Source organism: Artemia franciscana, chromosome 13 (genome assembly GCF_032884065.1).
Source record: "Artemia franciscana chromosome 13, ASM3288406v1, whole genome shotgun sequence".
Classification (NCBI taxonomy): Eukaryota; Metazoa; Arthropoda; class Branchiopoda; order Anostraca; family Artemiidae; genus Artemia; species Artemia franciscana.
Window position 1 is genome coordinate 34269362 of NC_088875.1, and position 17907 is coordinate 34287268.

The following is a 17907-nucleotide window of genomic DNA, read 5'->3' on the forward strand; positions in this document are numbered from 1 at the left end:
GTTGATCTAATCACCAGTTATGGTGCCATGTTACCAAACAATGCAGGGTTTCTTAATTTTTACTGTTTTGAAATATCCAAATCGTCTATTTCAACACGAATCGCGAAATAAAATATGAAAAAAGAAGGCTGAAATGATCTGTAGCTTTAATACTTATAATGTCAGTTTGAATACAAAAGATAGAAAATAAAATACATTATTGAAAAAACAACGTTTCAATTAAAACATTAAAAACAGAAACAGTCGATTTAGCTCGGACAAAGAAGAACAAGAACAATTTACTTGAGTGCTTTCAAGCTTCATAAAATACAAGGAAAACAAGAAGAAAAGAATTATATATTTTTTTATAATTTTGCTATGCGGTGCTTATTTTGACAACAAAAGGTTTCAGTTTCATCAAGAAAATGAACAACTATCGATATTGAAACTAATTGTTTCGAGGGCGTGCATTCAAGATTTCAAAATTTTGACATAAAAAAAGGAGAGGAATTCAAGAACAATAAATTTTCAAGAACAATTGCAATAAGTTTTAAAATGGATTCTAAAATTATAAAAGCCAAGAAAGACAAATAAAATAAACATCCGTAAATAGAATCCCAGTGTGAGTTTTTAAATTGAATTGAATTTGTAATCGTAGACTATCAAAATAATTTTAACCCGAAAAATAATTCAAACCTCCACTGAACTTTTTAACCAACAGAAGAGATCACGCCAAAGACAAGTACCGAATTCTACTGACTTGTAAAATATCTGCATGCAAGGAAGAGAACTAAACACAAGGGGAAAGAAAGATGGAGACACCATACTTTTTGTCACGCTGAATAATTACTCATGTAAGTAGGTATATAACAGAACCAACTGTTGTTTTTCTAAATTAATTTAAAGACTTTTTAAACAAAATACAAAACAAAATGACCATGAGGGTTATCAGAAGGCATGGGGGTTATCAACCCTACTCATGTTAATTTTGGCTCGTATTGAGTTTCACTCGGCCAGATATTGAAATTTTCTGATCGTTTTAAGTTTAATTTATTTGTTGATAGTGGTTTGAGTTAATTTTACGCTTGGAAAATTATTTTACTTTATTTCTGCTCATTTTCGGCTTAATAGAGCTCTATCTTTTTTTTGGAAAAACTTGTTTTGTGAAAAAATTTATTAAAATAATTTCAGTTCGTTTTTTTATTGACAAAGTCTTTTTCAGGAAAAAAGTTTTATATCTTTTCGGTTTTTTTTTTTTAATAAAATTCCACAGCTTGGCTTTCTATTTCTGTGTTGGAGAGACTTTTTCAACAATTTTTTAACCTAACACAAATAGCATTTTTTTTTATTTAATTTTATACCTTCTCCAGTTGACCTAAAAAATAAAAGTTAATATCATTCCCAAAAGATTCCATATATGCTCTCTGACAACCTGGATACCCTTGAACCCTTTTTATTTATTTAAATTGTAAGAGCAGAAGTATTAATAGTAGTAGCCCAGAAAGTTTCGACTTAGTGCCCCCAGTCGTTCTAAATACATTGCTGAGGTAACTTATTGGCAACCATAAACACAATGCTTTTTGATTTATTTTAAAGCAGCATATAGTTTTAAAGCATAATGGGCCAATTGCTTAATTGTGGGGGGTTGACTTGCCCAAAATCCCTAAAGACTTAGTTGCTGGACCATTTTACTATGCTGAACAAATGGCTGTCCCAAATTTTGACTGAATGTGTTTGCAGAATGAATGGGGCTTGAGAGAAGAACAGCTTGCCCTCCCATCTCTGTTTGCTCTTAAAAGAGACACTAGAACTTTTGATTTTGAATCAAAATAGCTCCTTTACAAGGTTCAATGATATTTCTAGTAATTATAGAGTGGTGTTGCCTATGATATTGCTTATACGCAATTTTAAAAACATGTATGCACACAACTTCTTCGTTTAACTAAAATTTTCATTAAACGTTCCCTAAAAGTTTCACCTTAATACTCTTAGGGTCATTAGTTAAATTAACTCTAAAGGTAGTGTTAAACGTATACACACAGTACCTTCTGTTTAGTTCAAAATCCCAAAACTTACCCTTAAAGGCCTAACTTAATAATATAAGTTGTTCTTGAGATATGGCATTGTCAACTTTTTGAAAGTCCCCTTGCTCATAGCCTGTTTCAATTTTTTTTTTAACATCCGGCTAAATATCCTTCAAAGATTCACCATAATACCCATAGCTTGCGAAGTAGCAATAGTTGTAGCAGCATTAGTAACAATATGCGCATAGCACCTTTGATTTCTTCAGTCTCCCCTTCAACACACGCGACTTTCATTGAGCTGAAAGTTTCAGCTCAATACCATCAACCGTTCCTGAAGCATATTTGATACGCCCGCTTGACAACCTGTGTGGGCAATGCGTGTTTCGACTTAGTTCCATGTAGTTTCTATATATCCCAACTTTAGTTTTAATAGCAGTAGTAGTATTCCTGACTCTGTCGAGTTTTCTCTCTGTCGGGAATTTAATATGCTCTGTAAATATGGTATTAATAATAAAACCTTGAATCTGTTAATAGCGGTAGAATTAATAGTAGTAGCCTTAGTATTGTTAGACCTTAGCAACTGTCATTAGTAGCAATAGAAGTAGTAATAATAGTAACAGTAGTAGTAGTAGCATGAGTAATAGAAGTAGCATTAAGATGCGAATATTCTTTTTTAATTAGTTCAACATCCCTCACAACAAGCCCTATTAGTTTTAACTTCACACACCAAGCTGTTCCTAATATATTGCTGTTACACCCTTTTGACAACATATGGCCTTTTGATCAGATTATCTTCCCCTTGAAGCATTGTTCAAAAATTCCAACTTAATAATCAAATTTATTCTTGAGATACAGTTTTATGATAACTTCCGACTGCCAACCAAATGATCTTCATCCGATCCAAAGTCTATACGATTACTCGTTCCATGAGAGCCTTATATACCCCTGGTCATAATTTACAACCCTTGCCCCTGGGCTCTGGGGGGTTATGTCCATCATAAAGACATTGTTATATGACACTTGGACTATAAGTAACACAATGGCTATCTCACAATTTCATTGAATGCGTTTCGGGAGAAGAGGATGTCAGGAGAGGGGGGCTAGTTGCTCTCCATCACTTTTGACTCTTAAAAGGGAACTAGAACTATACATTTCCAATCAAATGAGCCTCTTTTAAAGTTCACACGACCATCCCTTCCATAACAACTTTATATACCACTGGGGCATAACTTAAGACCCTTACCCCCATACTCTGGGTGATTCTGAAAACTCCAAACGCCCTCTTAAATGATCTTTTGACTATTTTTGAACAAATGGTTATCTCAAAATTTCTATTAGATGCATTTGAGGAAAATAAGATATGGGGGAGTGGCTACCCTCCAATCACTTTGACTCTTAAAAAGGGCACTGGAACCGACCCCAGCCAAAGTTTATGCGACTACTCTTTCTATAAGAACCTTATCGGGGCATAACTTAAAACCCCTGTGCTGTGGGCTGTGCGGGGGGTGGGTGGGTGGTGGTGGTTGTCATCCTCAAAGATATAATTTCCAGACCTTCTAACTACGCTGAACAAAATGAGTATCTCAAAGTTTGGATTGGATGTGTCTTGGGAAATGATGAGCGTGGGGGGGGGGAGCTTGTTGTGCCCAAGATCATAACTTTCAACCCTGCCCCGAGGGCTGTAGAGGAGTTGTCATCCTCAAAGAAATGATTTCCGGATCTTTTAACTATGTTAAACAAAATGTCTTATCTCAAAAATTTGATTGGATATGTTTGAACAGTTGATGGCTGTGTGGTGGACTGTGGTTTGTTGCCCTCCTCACTTTTGACTATTAAAGCCCTTTTCGAAGTTTCTACGACAACAAATGACCATCTAATAATTTCTATCGGACGCATTAAAGAAAAATATGACGTGGGGAGGGGGGTTGATGGCTGTCCCCCGATCATTTCACTCCTAGAAAGGCCACTAGAACTTCTGATTTTCAATCCAATGAGCCCCCTTCAAAGTTTATATGACCATCCTACCCATAAAAACCTTATATACCTCCATGGCACAGCTTACAGCCCTTGCGCTGAGGGCTGTGGGGTTGCCATCCTCAGAGACATAATTTCCAGACCTATCAACTAGGCTGAACAAAATGTCTAAAAATTTTGATTGGATATGTTTTGGGAAATGATGGGCGTGGGGTGGGCTTTTTGCTCTTCAATCAGTTTTGACTATTAAAAAGGCACTAGCCCTTGGAATTTCTAATCGAATAAGCTCTGTTTGAAGTTTCGAAGACAAAAAATAGCCATGTGAAATTTCTATCAGATGCCTTTCGGGAAAATACGATGTTTCAGGGAGAAGGGGGGGGGGGAGTATCTGCCCTTCGATCACATTGACTCTTAAAAAGGGCAGTAGAACTTCTGATTACCAATCCAATAAGCGCCCCTCCGAAGCTTATACGACCGCTTTTTCTATAAAAACCTTATATGCCCCAGGGATATAACTTACAACCCTTGCCCTGTGGTTGTGGGGGGATGTTATCCTCAAAGCCATGACGTCAGGACCTTTCAACTACGCCAAAATGGCTATCTCAAAATTTTTACTGGATGTGTTTGGGGAAATGATGAGCGGAGCTTGGTTGCCCTCCAATTACTTTCAACTATTAAAAAGGACACTGGCCTCTTCAATTTCAAATCGAATGAGCCCTTTTTGAAGTTTCTGTGACAGCTCCTTCTATACGAACTGCCCTGGTCTTAAAAAGAAAAAAAACAACAAAACATTTTGCTCACATCGTTCTTTACTTAGGTAGCGCTATTCCACTGCGTATGATTCCAAATTTGTTGAATATTGCATTCTTTGGTTGTTCAAAGCCATAACATCAAACAATGAAATAGCGATACCATCAAACAGTGATTCGTATAATCCAGCCACGCCCCCCCCCGGGATAGTAGCGTCTCTAGAGTAAAAAAAAATAACTTGTTCTTAGAAACATTGAAATATTTGAGCCTTAGCCGTGTTATATCCTCTCAGTGCTATCTTTTATGCAGATTTTGATACCAAATATTGTCAAAATTTTAGACTCTTCTGCTCCATATTCAAATGATCCTGAAAAGATCTTATCAAATTCTCATCATGGAGTCTATCAACGTCCTAACTTCCCGAAAGACAGTTGACCTTCCTAAATTTCAGCTATAAACAAACTCGAGACTCTAATAGTCCTAATGAGAAAATTTCAAAAGTGGAAACTCCTGTATTCAGGAAATATATTAGACACATGAAAAAGCCTTAGGCTTTTTCTTAGCTGTTAGTAAGGAGCGGCTACTAGTAGCTCAACTGCAACTATTGAAGAATCGAGATTTATTGAGAGCTGTCGGTTTCTCAAAATGTTTGCGCTTATTTTTTATACTCAATTTGACTGCGTCTTTGTTTTAGGCATCATGCTCTTTTTTGTAAGCTACCTGTTTAGCTCGACTTTCAGATCTTTCTTTGTCTCTACTTTTCTTCCTTCAATTTTGTGACACCATCCCAGACGCTGTCTACTTCCCTGTTGATTTATAGACAGTTTCTTCTTTTCCGAGATTATTCCACTCTTCTAATTATTAAAAAAAGTGCAGAACTATGAGATAAAAAAGGGTTTCTTTAATTGTTTCCCATGCAAAATAGGTTTTCTTCTTCATAGTTATATTACCTCTATAATATCTTCAATAATTCCCAAATGCTTTAACGGTCTTACAACGCTGAAAACAAACGCTCATTATTTAATTAAGATTGAAATAAACCTTATTTAATTTATTCCATTAATTAATCCTGCGAGGCCAAATAGTTCAACAAAACTTAAAAAAATGTTTTATCTTTTGGTGTTTAGCGGTGTACAAATCTGTCTAATCGTAATTTGAGTATATGTAACTGAATGTCCGAAATCTTGTTAATGTTGACATTCACCGATGAATGTCCAAAATCCTTTTTTCTCTGCTTGGATTTAATTAGCTTTTCGAGTCAGCTTTATCAGTCTTATGCAAACTATGATGGCAAAAGTTAAAGTTAGGTTAGATTAGGCTTGGTTAGTTTAGATTTAGTTATAAATATCAGAAATGGGATGAAAAACTAAGCTAAGCTAACCTAGCCAAGCTTAACCTTTCATCATCAAGCCTTGCATCAAACTGGAAAAGTTGACTGGCAGCACTGACTAGATCCAAAGAGAAAAAGGGTGTTTCGGACGTTCACCAGTGAATGTCGACATTCATCACTTTCGGATATTCACGCCAACGTATAAATGCCTTTAAGTCATTTTCTTGGGCGTTTTTATTATTTTTTTTTGGAGTTAATGAAATATTTTGATCTTAATTTTTTCAGAGTCTTAATTTGACTATTATCATTAGTTTTATTTACAATAGATCTTTTATTTTATCAAGATATAATATTTAATTTATTCAATTCAATAATGTGTGGAGCTTGAATAATCATCTACTAAAAAAAAGAGAAGAAAACAACCACGTGATATTCACATACCTAAAAATTTTCTGAATATTTCTTTTTTAACAAAAAGTCTATTTCAATCCATTTTTTTTTTCCTGTTTTGGTAAAAAGGAGAAATTAGGAAATATTTTCAATAAGGTTCTAATCATAGACACTAAAATATCGCCGACTTTAGTTTAAGCAATCTGTGGGCCTATTTTTTTTTTTCGTAAACAGAATACAGGTACGATAGTATGAAGCCAGAAGCGTACGTTCTACCCACTGAAAATCTAAACCATCTCAGGCTTCTCAATATCAATTTATCAATATTTGAAATCTTGTAGCAATACAGCTTTGACTTTGATCAACTGGCGCAAACAAATAGGTTTTCATTAAGACTATTTTCTTCTTTCTTTTCCGTTTTTCATTTACATCTATTTTTACCCGTCACCAGGATTACCCACGCTTTGAAATAAACTGAAAAAGCTTTCCGACTAAAACTGCATTGCAAGAATTTAATTTGTACAACATGGGCAGCAGGTTAAAAATTTGCCGTAAAAAGAAGAAAATCTTCGACAAACTAAAACTTGAACTTATATCTGAGTTAGAAAGACTCAAATAAATTTTAAATACACAGGAAAATGTATATTGTATCAAAAAAATTCCGAACATACAACATTGAGCTAGGATCTTTAACGTACAAAAAAATGGAATAATTGCATAGTGTTGGCAACGCTGGTCATCAATCTTCTTTTACCTTTTAGTAAAAAAAAACATGTCCAATCAGCTACCAAGTAACGACACCCACAGATTGTAACACAAAATACAGCTTTTTTCTTTGGAAATCATTGTTATACCCTTATACGTGCAATTTTTATTTTAAATCTAATACTGGTCACTTCATCTTTTTTCACTTGTAATTAGCTTCGGAGGAACAACCGCCCACAAACAGAAATACAAATACACACAAAATATATATCTTTATTGTTAATTTCAGATAGAAATCACTGACCAGGTGGAATTTTCCCGGATACTAATTGAAAGATATTGGCAATCCTAGAAAATGTCCACTGAAGCGTCTAAGAGATATTGAATATCCCTTCAGGGAATACCTGTTGATAAACTTGGGAACAGAATTACCGATCATTCAGCCAGGATATTTGACAAGGATTAGTATATACCATATACATGATATCAAGTGGGTTTTAAGACGAAGCGAAAGTAAAGAGGTTAGAGAAATGTTCGTCTTTACAAATTGTCCGCTGAAATAAGCTAATGCGTTTGTCATCTCTGTTTCTGGTATAGTGCCAATTTTGTTAAAAATAAGTTTTGTATGCTTAAAAATTGCCCAGTGAAATGAAAAAGACGGCAAATGCTTTTGCAATCTCTGTGTTTGGCATAATGCTAATTTTGTTACAAAAATCTTTGTATGCTTCAAAAATGAGCATTAAAAACCCGCCCATTGATACAAGAAAGTCAGCCAATGGTTTTGTCATCTCTACTTCTGGCATAGTACCAATTTCGCTAAGAACGAGTTTTATTTGCTCTAAAAAAATACCTGAAGTAAGAATTGATATAAAAAATAACTAAGAACGAATATGAGATGTCCAATGATTTTGTCGTCTGTTCTTCTGGCATAGCACCAATTTTATTAAAAATAAGCTTTCTGCAAAATTTAGTCTATGAAGACAAATAGCAATTACAATCACGGTTGCCAGCATGCACACTTACGTAGTTTTTACAATTTATTTTACCTTATTGAACTCTTTCCCTCGACGGATAAAAATTGCTCTCTTTTTATCGATTTTTGAGCTAAAATCACTCTTTTTTGCACTCTTACGAAATGACGATAGAAAAAGTTTCCGCCGATTTTTGACTTGCACTCTTTTTCAGCAAAACTCCCTCTTTTTGGGCCTTGATTTGCACTATTCCGAACGTCGGCAGTTGACAAACCTGGTAACAATCTTTATGGCTTTTACTGTTACAGAAAGAAGTACAAATTTATATCTTTTTTTCATGACAAAATATAAGGAAACGTAATTTCTATGTTTTTTTGTTTTTTTCCGTAAATTTGATTCCAACCACTATAATGTGGCAGCGATGTTCCAGTATTCAGGCATTAAAATTAACTGCACTCTTTGTAAACCTAAGTTTTCTACTATAAGGACATTTTAAGCACTTAATTGTGCAATGACGAATAACATTTTAAACGAAAAATACCATATTTGGAATAGCATTTTTACAAATGAATTTTAAGCTTTTATAATGCAATCAAGATATTTGACAGTAATGATTAGATACAATATCTTGAATGTAAATCACTGACTTGGATATCAATAAAAGTAGGTGATTCGAATATTCTATAATAAGTGACTCTAGAAGTTAAATAAGTGATTCTAGAAACTGAATCTGGGAATAGTCTAAACGAAAAAAAATTGATGGTGTTTTTTAATTTCCCTGTAAGAGGAGTTTTAAGGTTGAGGATCTATAGGGTTTTCTGAAAAAGAGTAAAGTTCTGAGCAGAGTAGGTCAAAGATGGGGTATATGCAGCTCCACTAGGTTCGTGAACTGAAATCTACCAATACCAAGATTTAGCTACCGTAAGTTATACCAATCATAATTTTTCGCAGAATTTTTCAGTCAATAAAAAATTTCTATGAGAGATCTGATTGGGTAAAACTAGCCCTAGCTGAATCTCCGTAACAATTACGCCGCTTGGACTGAGGTTTGGCGTTAAAACTTAGTATTTATTCCACTGAAAATATCCTGAAGCCAGTTTCGCCATTAGATTTCTTTGAATAGATCTGGCCGACATATTCCGGCTGATTCTCTTTACAACGCATTTCGATAGCTTATATTTCGGTATCATGTTATATCTTTGGCTGACATTTCTTTTTACCTTTCTTGCTTAGTTACCTCTCCTTAGTAGACTAGTCCGCTGTTGCTTAAAAGAGGAATTGACCAAATAGCTTACCTTCATCGATTTCTGGGTCAAATTCAAAGTTTGGCTTTATTTCTTCGCCGTTTTCTCCATAGAAATCATCATCAAATAGTTGTCGCATTCGTTGATCATGTTTTTCTGGGTCAAAGTCTCCTTCAATGTCATCATCATGAAAACCTACATTTTCATTTCCTGAAAAAAAGCTAAAAATAGTGCAACAAGCAAATAGGAGTCTCTCAGAAGACAAATAGATTAAGTCAACTTAGCATATTCTTCTGACATTGAGGGTTCTAAGCACTTTGTTCATTTGACCAAGCCAGGCTCGTCAAAAATATGTCATGTTAGGGCTGTCACAGAAAGAAACACAAATTAATGTCCATTTACAATGACATATTTAACTTAATTGACTTTATTTTGTTTTCTCTTTGCTCTTTAAAGGTTTAAGTCTGACTTCGCTGTGGGATAAAGCTATATTTTCAGATATAAAGACATATTAAGCAGTTAATTCCACATATATAATTTATTTTTTATTTTTTGTAATATGTTTTTCAATTCTTTTTAAAATTAAAAAAATCTTTTTATTCCTTTAATTTAAAAATTGTAACTATTTCGTTTTGTATTTTTCATTGTACTTCCATCAGGATATTCTCTGATAACAGGAATTAATAACAAAAGTGACAACAAAGTGGCTTACTTAAAAGCCAATTTAGCCAAGCAATAATAAAGAAAAAAAAATAATACAAGAATAATAAATAAACAATAATACACCGATAATATCAACAACTATAATAATATCAATAATAATAAATAAATAAAACATCAATAAAATTAAAAATGAAACATTAATTTGTAAATTAGAATAGCTATCAGAATAAAAATTAGACAAAAATTCAGCCAAGCAATAACAAATTTACAAAATAATAATAAAAATAACAATTACTAAATAAATAATAAAATAATAACGCCTCATTAATGTTAGGTATACATGAATTAACAACATTATATCAATAATAAAAATTAGTTCGTAAATCAGAACAGCTCCAGGAGTAAAATTTTGCAAGGGCCGGTTTTAAGAACAGACTCAATCCTTTTACAGAATATAACAGAGATAACATTGTTACAGAGATAAATGGTTTGTTCGTTCTTATTCAGTTTTGTGTTGTATATCTACTATCAAGACGACTCAGATTTTTTCTTCTTTAATTTCCCCTCCACTCCACTCAGCAACGCTTCTTTTATTAGCATAAAAAATTTATCAGACAAACCAGCTTTTGGGCTTTTCATCAACTATTTATGCATATTAGTAATTTTTTTGCATAAAAAGCCAGCGAAGCAAAATAAAAATAATTAAACACAGTTTAGCTGTGTTTAATTATTTACATACATACTTAGCTAACCCAAATTCAATCCGAAAACGACAAAAATTAACATACATATAAATTGGGAAGAGATAAAAGGCATGAAAAGAATTAATCAGGCCGGAAATTCAAAGATCAAAATAAGATTCAACTACAGAAAAAAGAGTCTACTTGCGCAAAATGTAGTGACTTCGCTTCTTCTATTGGCTTAATATTTTTCACAACAGGTATAGAATTAGTACCAAGAAAGAGACAAGAGGAGGGTGGAGGTAGAAATTTAAGTGTAATCCCCAGGGCCGTATTCATGATTTTCGTTTGGGGGATTATTTTCTCTAGGAGAGAGGGACAAAACATATCAAAATGTGAAATTGACATTCAATCCCTCTTGATTTCTGGCAATATGTCTCGTCTAGGCTGTTATTATGAAAGTAAAAAGCAACATTAAACCTCAAAATAAGCAGAATTTATTCTGTATAGGAGGGAGACTGCTCCTTTTTCACCCCACCTCCGCCTCATGGTCGTAGAAACTTCGCACGATGCTCGTTAGATCAGAGATTGAGAGTTATAGCCCTTTTTTTAAGTCAAAAGTGATTGATGGAAAAAGTGATCAAAAGGAGTAAAAAGTGATCAAAAAGGGGTCAAAAGTGATTGGGAACTAACCAACTCCTGGGGGAGGGGGGTATTTTCCATGGAGGTATTTTTCACAGGAGATTATTTTTAGCGAGGGTTTCCAGAGAAGGGGTATTTTCCGCGGTGGCTAATTTCCTATTAACGCCTAGACCGTAGATAGTGAAAGGGCGAGGGGGTCCCCATTAAAAGACATAAAAAAGTAGAAATGAATCTGGATTTAATGGTTTGTGACATCCAATTCTCTTTGTTTTTGCGATAACAGAAAAGGGCTTTTGTTATGAATCATCTTGGCATGCATTTACATCATGATTTTAAAAAACAAACAATTACAGCAATGTTGATCATGTAAAGATTTTAACTTGTGTTTTACCCAACGATATTGCTTGTACTTGTAGAATACTGAAAAACTGAGCACGGTGGTTCAGTTGCACCAGGATTCAGTTACACGGTGGTTCAGTTACACGGAGGTTCAGTTGCACGGTGGTTTAGTTGCAGGTGGGTTCACTTATATGGGGTTGCTTTGCACAGGAGTTGAGTTGCAAGAGGGTTCAGTTGCACTGGGATTCAGTTGCACGGGGGTTCAGTTACAAAGATTCAGTTGCTTGGGGTTCAGTTTTCAAGAGTTTCAAGGGCTTGCTCAGGTTTAAATGAAATATACGTTTTGAGGGGTTTCCTTAATAGACCTAAGGATCAATGTGCTTAATTCCTAGGCATCTTGCTTGATGACAATCTTTTCTTCGAGACTCATATTGACCTTACCAAAATGAAAGTCTCCAGAAGTCTTGAGACCCTTAAAAAACTGAAACAGATTTTTCCAGGGTCAATTCTTAGACTCCTATTCTACAGCCTAGTTTAGCCTTATGTTTCATACTGTTCTATTATTTGGATGTAAATTTTTCCCTCAACACTGAAGCCACTTTCAAAACTACATGATGAAGCAGTTATTTGTCTATGCCGAAATGACGCTTTATTTTCAGTTTAGAGTTATCGATTAGCCTTAATCAAATCGGTTTAAAAAGACAGGGCTATTTTTCTATCTAGAAACAAAAATAATGTGATTATATTGCGAAAATATTTCACAAAAATAAACAAATAGAAATGAAACACACTTTTTGAAACCAAACTACAGCAAGGTAATTTCTTTTTCTTAATGATTTTGTTTCCATTATAAAATGAATCATGCAACTAAATTTTGAACTTTCCCGAAAAATGTAACCATAACGTACAACCTTTTATTCATCAAATTTTGAAATGTCTGTAATATACCTTAGATATGCTGATCTTAAGATCCCTAATGCAAAATATAATCAACTCTACTTTGAAGCAAAAACTAAATCAAACCAAAAATGAACTTCAAATTCAAATTATACCCAAATATTTAATCTGAAATCTTAGCCACTTTCTCCAACTGCCTTTATTTCTCGAAGCTTATATCGTTTCCATTGCAATCGGTAAAAGGGAAGCTTTTTTTGGCTTTCTGGGTTAGAATTAACAATTTTTTAGAGGAATTTTTCCATAGCTGCTTTGTTTCCACTTCATTATTTAGTTTCCTGCAGTAGAAAAAAAGAGTAAAAGAGAAGGAAGATAAGTCTTAACAGTACGATTATGATTCTGGCACCCATGGTAATGACAGCTGTTAAGTATGGTTGTGAAACATGGGGCGTTCCGAAAAGTTGGATAAGATATGCTACATACTTCCTACAATAATTATCAAAGGATATTTTCAGAAACTCTTTTAAGCACAAATGTAAAAAAGCTACAAACTTTTAGTGTTTTAGGTTGTTACTGTAGAATTAGTTTTTCTGTGTATTTGCTTGCCTGGGTATAACAATTGTAGCATATACTTTTTCTTAGATTCAAAAGTGAAAGTGATAAAATAAAATCGTTGTTGTTAAGATATAAATATCCTCCGAAACAAGCGATCTCACGGCAAAGCAGGAGCTGTATATATATATATATATATATATATATATATATATATATATATATATATATATATATATATATATATATATATATATATATATATATATATATATATATATATATATATATATATATATATATATATATATATATATATATATATATATATATATATATATATATATATATATATATATATATACAGCGATAGAATAAAACCGTTGTTGTTAAGATTTAAATATCCTCCGAAACAAGCGATCTCACGGCAAACCAGGAGCTGTATATATATATATATATATATATATATATATATATATATATATATATATATATATATATATATATATATATATATATATATATATATATATATATATATATATATATATATATATATATATATATATATATATATATATATATATATATATATATATATATATATATATATATATATATATATATATATATATATATATATATATATATATATATATATATATATATATATATATATATATATATATATATATATATATATATATATATATATATATATATACTAGCTGTTGGGGTGGCGCTTCGCGCCACCCCAACCTAGTTGGTGGGGGCGCTTCGCGCCCCCCCCAGCCCATATATATATATATATATATATATATATATATATATATATGTTTTTAACTACGTAAAACTTGCGAATATACAACATTCTTTGCTGTCCCATTGTCTGTGCATATAAATAGATTGTCAGGTTTACCGACTCTTGAACATGCAACATATAATGGTCCATGGGAAAACAATCCGTATTCAGATCTATACCTCATGATTCTAATGATTGCCCTTGAGCTTTGTTGATGGTGATTGCTAATCGACCATTCCCTGTGTCGCCGTCGTCATTTATATATCCCCCTGTGCCCCCCGGCGTCCCCTTTGTAGTTGTGTCCCTGTGTCCCGGTCGTCATTTATATTCCCTGGGTCCCGGTCGTCATTTGTGTCCCGGTGTCCCAGTCTGTGATTTCTCTTTGAGTGTCCCGGGCGTCATTTATATTCCTTGTGTCTCGGTGTCCCGGTCGTCATTTATATCCCCCTGTGTCCCCCGGCGTCCCCTTTGTAGTCGTGTCCCTGTCGTCATTTATATTCCCTGTGTCCCGGTCGTCATTTGTATCCCGGTGTCCTGGTCTGTATATACATTCGTTTTTTAGTTTTGTTTTTCTCCTTTATTTTTCGTTTTTTTCTTTTTTAGTTTTTTTAGTTTTTTAGCTTTTTTATTAGTTTTTAGTTTTTTTTTCTTTTTAGTTTTTTTGTAGTTTTTACCTTTTTTTTTTTAGTTTTTTTTACTTATGTCCTGGTCGTCATTTATACTCCCTGTGTCCCGGTCGTCATTTGTGTCCCGGTTCTTTGTTGATGGTGATTGCTAATCGAACATTCCTTTTGTCCCGGTCGCTTTCTCTTTGAGTGTCGTCATTTATATTCCCTATGTGCCGGTGTCCCGGTCGTCATTTGTGTCCCGATGTCCCGGTCTGTAATTTCGTCAGTTGAAAACATGACGTTTGAACTAATGGTGATAAAGGATGTAAGGAACGCCGGAATCAAAAAGCTCAATACTTTATTTGTTGTTATTGGCAACATTGTTTTTACATGTTATCATTGGTCATTCAGGTTATGCTTTGACATTGTGCTTTTGTTTTCCAGATGAATATTTGTAGTGTAAGTTCGTAAATGTAATGTAAGTTTGATTTACAGTAGATTCGAATCTGGCGTTATTTTTGGGGAATACTTTACTAAAAAAAAATTTGCGTTGAAAATACGGTTTCATACCGCTGTTAAACAGCAAAAGGCTCATCAGCCCTTTCGTAGAGAGCTCCGTGCTTTCATTGTTATCTTTTCACTTCATTGGGTTATTCACTTTAAAACTAGGTCAGTATTGTCGAAACATGAAAAAACATCATATTTACACGCTTTCGGGCTGTTGACGATTATTACTTGACAGGCCACAAACTAGGTACGTTAATTGGCCTAAACTCACAAAGATAGTAGCCTAGAAAAACGCATTCGGCATAAAAACACTAGATTCCAAATCACAAACCAGTAATTTCGGCAAGTTTTTCTAGCTTCTCTTCTATTTCTCTTCTTTTAGCTGCTTTCAGAATTTTCAACTCTTCCTTTTTTCGTTGTTTTTCTTCCTTCTTCCTCTCTATCTTTTCCTGTCTCTTTTTGGGTCTAGAATCGTCCTTTCGTCGCAAGGAATTGGCAATTGTTCGAGGATAGCGTTTAATCTGAAAGAATTTTGAATACATGAAATATTATGCTAAGCATTACATATTATTTTCTACAACAAGATTCGGGCCTATAAATTACATGATGACAAGTCAACAGTCACGGCAATTCTACAGTAACCAAGTTATTGTTTAATTTTCCCCGTAAACCCTTAAATTAGGTATTTTTTGCAAGACTACACTGTCTTTCTATGATAAACAAACAAACGTTCCAATGGGGATAAGTCCATTTATTATACAGTGAAAACAGAAACAAAAGTCTGGATATTTCGACTATATATACAGCGATCGTCATCAGCAGATACACCTGTTGATGACGATCACTCTATATGTGGTCGAAATATCCATACTTTTGTATATCTGTTTTCACTGTCTAATACATTTACTTATCCCCATTTGAATGTCGTTACTGTTTAACAATTACCAAGTTGTCAACAACCACAGCTAGTCTTTAATATGGCTTGTGGCCAGGGCTTTGGAGTAGGTTATAAATTATACCGACTCCGACTCCAGACATTTTCAATATACCGACTCTAACTTTGATTCCGACTCATCAAACTTTAAGCATAATTGCTCCGACTACAGCTTCTACTCTTAGCTAAAATACTTCCCTTTTCATGAAGGCCCCTTTTCTCCCGTTTTCGTAAGAAGTACATAGTTTTATGAAATTCTTTTCTAAATAAAATTCAATAAGCCTATTAATAGCTAATATGTATCTTATAAGCTGTATTATCGGAATTGCTGTAGAGTGCAAAAAAGAGTTATCTTTGTCAACCTATTAAGCATTTTTTCTGTCTTTCTTCATTTTACATGTAATAATTTTGTAAATAAGGGAGACCGGCCAACGATCGGCACTGCCCACGTTTGGCCAAAGCAGATATAAGCCCAATAGAAAAAACCTATGGAGACTTCTGGTAGATTATAAAAGCTCTGACAGATGACAGTATATGTTTTTAAAATGCCAGGCCTTGATTCATACTTTACCAAAAATATCAGACTGGATCACACTTTATGGTGATTGAATCTGGAAATTTGTTTAATTTTTGTCAGAAGGCAAACGCCTAATTAAGAACACTAGATAATCTATAAACTCACGTTGTATTTTTTTATTATATGCCTGACTTTTGACATCTTCCGAGACATGCCGTTTTCACCGATCTACTGTAAAAAATTTTTCATCCCGTTGAATGGCAAATTCCCACGTTCGGCTACAATATTTGGGGTAGGTTCGGCATGCCAAACCAAGGTGTCCGAACGTGAGCTATGCCTGTAAAAACTGATTAAACTGTATATTTTAAGGTTGAAGGTAAGCTCAAAACCCAAATTCTGGCGTTGTTTCGCCCTATCATATCAGCAGGTGAACCGAAGTTCTATTTTCCCAGGTAAATTTCATTCAAAATAAACTCCTTAAAGGTAAAACAGAAGAGAAAGAAAGAAGCCTGGAATCCAGAAAAAAAAAACAGTAGCCTATTCAGTCTTGGTCAACAATAATTCGGTCAGATTCTTGTCCCATTGGTGTACTTAGAGGAACGCTGCAAGACTATATGAAAAGAGTTTAGAAGCTGAATATTCCTCGGCAAAGTCTGGATCTCAATTTCTTAACACTTGGTTATTAAACATGATAAATATTTTCAAAGGAACAAAAAAGGACTTATTTGAAAAGATGGCTGATATGCATTTCGACTGCACCCCCTAAGAGCATGTAAACTTGCAAACAACTATACCATTACTAAGGCTACACAAGTATCGGATGACTGGAAATGCAAAACTAGTGGCAACAGTAGAGAAAATGCAGGTGAGGATTGGTACCGTGGTTTTATGACTCACCATAAAACTCTATTAGTAAAAACGCCAGAAGGTAAAAGCCTAGGATAGTCAACTGCTTTCAATCGTCAGAGCGTAGGAGCTTTCTTTTACAACATCTTATATGCATATTTTTCAATAGCGATACAAATAATTGAGTAAATCATTTCTGTAGTATTACTGTAATACTAAGGTGAAACATATCCTATTCACAGTAATTAGCGTAGAATATTAATTTTGTTTATCATTGCCACTTTTTATAAGTATTTAAGAGTATTAGGCTTGACTCCAGCCTTTATGTGTTTCCCTAACTCCGACTCTAAAGGGTTTTAAATTATTTCTGTTACTCCGACTGTGACTCGATTCAGCCAACATTTATTAAAACTCCGACTCTGACTCCACAATTCCGACTCCAAAGCGCTGCTTGTGATAACTATCAGAAATACAGGTGGTTAAGCCATGAAAGACAAGATTTCATAAGAGACTAGCGTGCTTCTTAAAATACTAAATTGGTTAAGATTTATATTCC

At 33.9% G+C, this 17907-nt stretch overlaps 1 protein-coding gene across 1 annotated transcript in view; it reads right to left on the bottom strand.

Annotated features, from left to right (window-relative positions):
• LOC136034852 (protein KRI1 homolog) overlaps positions 1-17907 on the bottom strand; it is a 180631-nt gene that overhangs the window by 43789 nt on the left and 118935 nt on the right. Inside the window, exons 7-8 of the mRNA XM_065716319.1 lie at positions 15386-15575; positions 9419-9577 (exon numbers count right to left, since the gene is read on the bottom strand). Of these exons, the coding sequence (XP_065572391.1) occupies positions 9419-9577; positions 15386-15575 (349 nt within the window). The remainder of the gene's footprint in view (positions 1-9418; positions 9578-15385; positions 15576-17907) is intronic.